Source organism: Hippopotamus amphibius, chromosome 7 (assembly GCF_030028045.1).
Source record: "Hippopotamus amphibius kiboko isolate mHipAmp2 chromosome 7, mHipAmp2.hap2, whole genome shotgun sequence".
Taxonomy (NCBI): Eukaryota; Metazoa; Chordata; class Mammalia; order Artiodactyla; family Hippopotamidae; genus Hippopotamus; species Hippopotamus amphibius.
In genome coordinates this window covers 48,826,946-48,832,741 of record NC_080192.1, presented here as the reverse complement: position 1 = coordinate 48,832,741, position 5,796 = coordinate 48,826,946, and the positions used below count along the sequence as shown (strand labels likewise).

Sequence of the window (5,796 nt, the reverse complement as noted above, 5' to 3'; positions counted from 1 at the left end):
ACTACTACAAGCAACTATATGCCAATAAATTGGATAACCTAGAAGAAATGGATAAATTCTTAGAAAAGTACAATCTTCCAAGACTGAACCAGGAAGAAATGGGAAATATGAACAGAGTAATCACAAGCACTAAAATTGAGACTGTTGGGAAATTAAAAATCTCCCAACAAACAAAAGCCCAGGGCCAGATGCATTCACAGGTGATTTCTATCAAACATTTAGAGAATAGCTAACACCCATCCTTCTCAAACTCTTCCAAAATATAGCAGAAGGAGGAACACTCCCAAACTCATTCTACGAGGCCACCATCACCCTGATACCAAAACCAGACAAAGATGTCACAAAAAAAGAACATTACAGGCCAATATCACTGATGAATATAGACGCAAAAATCCTCAACAAAATACTAGCAAACAGAATCCAACGGTGCATTAAAAAGATCATACACCATGATCAAGTGGCGTTTATCCCTAGGATGCAAGGATTCTTTAATATATGCAAATCAATCAATGTGATACATCATATTAACAAATTGAAGGATAAAAACCATATGATCATTTCAATAGATGTAGAAAAAACTTTTGAGGAAATTCAACATCCATTTATGATAAAAACTCTCTACAAAATGGACACAGAAGGAAATTACCTCAACATCATAAAAGCCATATATGACAAACCAACAGCCAACATCATTCTAAATGGTGAAAAACTGAAAGCATTCCCTCTAAGAATAGGAACAAGACAAGGGTGCCCACTCTCACCGTTATTATTCAACATAACTTTGTAAGTGTTAGCCACAGAAATCACTGCCGAGGGCTAGGAACTGGAACAGAAGAGAAGCAAGAAAAAAACTGACCCTCAGTACTAGCGGAAAATGCTACTTGAACATGGAAGAATTATTGCATTCATGTTATCTCAGAGGAAGGTTTGCTAAATTAATTACAATTTTTTTTCCTGACCTAAGTACTGGTTTACTCATATCCTCCATGCCCTGGAAGAGCTCTGGAGAAGCATGTCTCTGGACAATGCTTATCTCAAGAGTGGATATTTACCGTGATGGATATTTACACAGTGGTGTGCCGGCTATGAGCACTAGCTCTAGACATCTAGGGGGTCTATATAGATCTAGAGCTATCCAAATGTTATTCAATAAATTTATTTTGGTCTGTCTATGATCTAAGGGGCCCTATAAAGCTTGGGACCTAGGCGAGGTCCTTCTCACTTAGATGTAAGATGAAGGAGGTCTCTATTTCCTCCCTTCTTCAGATTCCCTTAAGATAAGGAACATGCATTTCTCAAAATTCTTCACATGGGGTATGTGGATACACACCCTGGATTCTTGTATAGCCTCAGATGTCTGGTGACAGCACCAGGACAGAGGACAACTGGCTGAGTATAGAATCTCTGAATTTAGTCCTTTTTTGCTGCTGTTCGTCTTCTGCCTTCTAACTTGCAACTTTGAAATAATCTAATAATAATTGCATATTAGTATTATTGCTACTCTGTGTCAGGTGCAGTTCTAAGTACTGTATATCAATTAACTGCTGGTTAATTTAATCCTCATAAAATCTTATGGATTAAGTACCATCACTATCACTATTCTCTATGAGCAAACAGAAATACAGTTAAGTAATTTAATCAAGGTCACATAGGCACTAAATGGAGGAACCAGAAATCAAAACTAGACTGTGGGGACTGCAGGTCTCTTGTTGATGCGGCGGCTGCGTGAGAGTAGAGTACGGACTGCGGCAGGCGGAGTCATGGCAGGACAGGCATTTAGAAAGTTTCTTCCCCTCTTTGACCGAGTATTAGTTGAAAGAAGTGCCGCCGAAACTGTAACCAAAGGAGGCATTATGCTTCCAGAAAAATCACAAGGAAAAGTATTGCAAGCAACAGTAGTAGCTGTTGGATCAGGCTCTAAAGGAAAGGGTGGAGAGATTCAACCAGTTAGCGTGAAAGTTGGAGATAAAGTTCTTCTCCCAGAATATGGAGGCACCAAAGTAGTTCTAGAGGACAAGGATTATTTCTTATTTAGAGATGGTGACATTCTTGGAAAATATGTCGACTGAAATATGTCTCTATTGAAGTGGCATCATGTGAAGCTGCCCATTCCACTGAAGTTCTGAAATCTTTCATCATGTAAATAATTTCCATGTTTCTCTTTTATAATAAACTAATGATATCCAAACTAAAAAAAAAAAAAAAAAAAAAACTAGACTGTGCATCTCAAATCGTTATTCTTTGCCTCTATGACATACTGTCTTACTAATAACTGTTTAATTCTTTTCCTTTTTGGGAGGTGTCTTATTTTTTCTGTCTGGAAGCATGAAAATTTTTCTTTTCATGCTTGCCTAGTTCAAGAATTTTACTACAATATGCCCAGGTATGTCTTCTGTTTTGTTTTGTCTTCTCTTACCAAACCTGCTTGGAATTCAGATCTTCTTTCAAACTACAAACTTGGGTTTGTATTTATTTCAGAAAATTTTTCATCTATTATCTGTAAAATGATTGTCTGTCACCCATCTTTTTCATCTGTCTCTTTGTGGAAAACCTATTATTCAAGTGCTAAATCTCTGGACCCATTCATGTCTGTCTTTCATTTTTTTATATCCCTCTATTTTTGTTCTGTTCTTTGGATGATTTCTTTTACTTGACATTTCTTGTCACTAATGTAAACATCAACAAAGAAAAGAAAAGAGTGTGGGATGGCAAGAATGAAATCCCAATAAAGCACTCATAGAATTGCCAAACTTTATACTTTCAAGGGGTATCTTGCTTCATTCAGTTTCTCGATAACCTTATGCCTGTGGTGTAGTCATCCTCAATATATAAAAATGGTAAAATTTCCCAGGCACTGGTAGATCAAAGCAGGGCTTCAAATTCACATGGAGAGAAGACATAGCTACACCCAAATCTGGATCTCAGGGTTCTTAAGCAGTTACTCCAGAAAACAGGCTGGGGGTGGCCTTGAGAAAAGACAAAGTAGATGAGGAAGCAGGCAGAAGGATGGGAGACAGAGATCAGCAGTGGCTGGGAAACAGACACTAGACAAGGAAAGAGGTTGTTAATAGAGGAATATTTCCAACCACAGGCCAAGAAGTCTCCTGAAGGACAGCTAAGAAAAACCTGTGGAATAAACACTTTATTTATTCCCTACCTTAGTCAAAGAAAAGTTTAGGAAAGTTCATAAGAATACACTGAATCTATCAGGACTGCATAATTAGAAGTAAAAAGAAAAAAGGAAAAAAGGAGCGTGTGCATTGAAGCGCGTGTGGCTGAGCTCACAGACCCGAGTTTGGGTCCTGCATGGCACTAGCTAGCGGTCTGACCTTAGGAAGTGGGCAGTCTCTCTCGGCCTCCACTTCCTCATCTGCAAAGAGGTTACTGACAGGACTTGTTTCATGAGGGGGCTGTGATAAGGAAGTGAGAGAAATAGACGTAAAAGTCTTATTTAACATGTCGGTATACCCATAAGGGTTCAATACTATGAGTTATTATCTTTATTCTTTTACTAGTGGTCAAAGGTTTATTCCTTAGCAAGTATCCAGAACACAGCTCTTCTTGTTTGCCAATTAAATATGCCTTAGTAGAAAACTGAGCTGGGGCAGAGCTGAGATCCTCTTGAAAATACAGACGTGTTTACAAGGACAGCCACCAAGACAGAAGGTTTCTTACCTCTATCTGGAAGTGAATTAAGTTAATATTTATGTTAGGCCATGACTCTCCTTAGAAAGCATTTACTGAGCACACGATAAGCCAGAGATGAATGAAAAATCAAAACCACAAAGTTCTATATCATATTCATAATTTCAGCCTAGAAAACATTTCAACATTTATATAAGTAGACAACTACTTTGGCCACATGGAATATCAATAAAACACCCACATAACTGCCTAACTTTAAGGAATGACACTTCCTAAGATGAACTATTTACCAAATGTACACCATGGAAACCAAATGAGGTCATTTGCTCTGTCACCTTCTCAGAAATGCCCACTCTTTTTTCTTCCTGGCACTTGTCACCACCTGACACACACACTTACTTGTTCATATGTGGACTGAAAGTCCCACCACCACCCGCTAGATCGTAAGCTCCGTGAGAGCAGGGACTCTGCTTCATGCATTGCTGCCTCCCCGATACCTAAAAGGGTACCTGAGATATGACAGATAATTAATAAATTCTTGCTGAATCAGTGACTGACTGAATCAATGAATGATTGTCTGTTCAGCAGGTAAAAGCTATATGACATCATCACAAACAATGATCTTAGTTTTAGAATATTTGATTTATAATATTTCCTTCTTTCACTGATTAAAAAATAGGATCATTTACCTATGAACTTTACTCCTGGATTGAGATAATGGATCCTATTTTCTGTTTACAATGAAATGCTCATTTTTATCCTTATTGAGGTGGGTAGGACCCAAAGATACGGAAATATACATCAAGCTATCCAAAAAGAAGTTCCTGTTAAGAAACGATTTTTAAAAGGGGAGGCCAGACCACATCTCTACGTTTACTTTCCCTTGATTAAAAGTATGAATTAACCCATCCAGAATCCTTCTTCTTTCTCCTCCTCTTCATCCTCCTCCTTCTGCTGCTCCTCCTCCTCCTTCTCCTCTGAGATCTCGGATTGGCAGATATGACTCAGCTTAATTTCACTTTTGTAAAAGGTAAAAATAAAGTTGCCCTATTTTATATAATTTAACTTCTAGTAAAAACTCTTACTATGTGCCATACTGTATACTAAAATATACCAAAATAATGCATTATTCCAGAATTTCTAAAATTTCTCTGATGACCCTACAGCAGTTAGTGTCAAAGTTCTGTGAAACAGTTAATCAGACACGCTGACCTTCAAATGTGATCCTCTGCGGGCTCAGTTTATCAGGGTTATTTTCACTAATGTCTCAGGAATTGCTGAGGTTGAAGCAATAAGAATTATAGGGATTCTAGGAGAGCTATATTTTGATTGCTTTTTTTCAAACCACCCTGGTAGAGATTGATAGTTAATAAAACATGCAGATTTACTACTTCTGTGGTAACATAATTACTGTTAGACTCAGTAAATGACACAAAGTTTCTTAAAAAGCTAGTAACTTTATGTCAAGTTAATTTTTTGACGGGTTCCCTTTTCCCATTCTTTATGTATTTGTGGCTTAGTGACACACAACTCAGTTTTTACAGTCAAGACACTTATCCAATAACCTTCCATATAAGTGAAAGTGGTTAAAGATGTTGGCTCCAGAATTAGTAGGTCTGGGAGTGAATTCTGCTTCTGCCATGTACTTGCTGTGCAATCTTGGGGATGTAGCTTAACCTTTCTGTGCCTCCCTTTCCCCATCTGATAATAAGAGCACTCCCCTTTTTGGATTGTTGAGAAGATTAAGAGTTAATTCAGCTAAGTCACCTGAGACAATGCCTGGCCTGTAACAAAAGAGCACGGGATTTTTCTGGATTAACTTTGATTTCCCAAGAGAAATCAAAAGGATTTGAAAATTATAAGACAGGGAATTATCAAAATTACCTGCATCTACTTCCTAAAGTTTCACGGAGCAGAACAGGTTCTAGTTTAGAGTGAGTTTCATGAGTTTTGATTTCCATTTAATTCCTTAAATTGTTCCATATGACTACCTAGAAAACAGGAACGACCCAACTCACATGAGTGGCAAAAGTCCCAAGTTCTGGCCCTTGATGAAATAGATTCTGCTTCAAACAAGGATGTTCTGTTCTTTTAGAAAGAAAATACCTTGTGCAGTTTAAGAGTAGATATCTAAGAGTCATTGATTTATTC

The 5,796-nt window shown here is 37.7% G+C and overlaps 1 protein-coding gene across 1 annotated transcript; it reads left to right on the top strand.

Moving 5' to 3' along the window:
- Positions 1–1,698: 1,698 nt before the first annotated feature.
- On the top strand, positions 1,699–2,193 carry LOC130857210 (10 kDa heat shock protein, mitochondrial-like). Its single transcript, XM_057742673.1, has one exon. The coding sequence runs from the start codon at positions 1,713–1,715 to the stop codon at positions 2,067–2,069; it is 357 nt and encodes a 118-aa protein (XP_057598656.1). The 5' UTR covers positions 1,699–1,712; the 3' UTR covers positions 2,070–2,193.
- Positions 2,194–5,796: the final 3,603 nt, after the last annotated feature.

Coding starts and splice junctions, on each gene's coding strand:
- LOC130857210 (XM_057742673.1), top strand. CDS start 1,713: ATGCGGCGGCTGCGTGAGAGTAGAGTACGGACTGCGGCAGGCGGAGTC.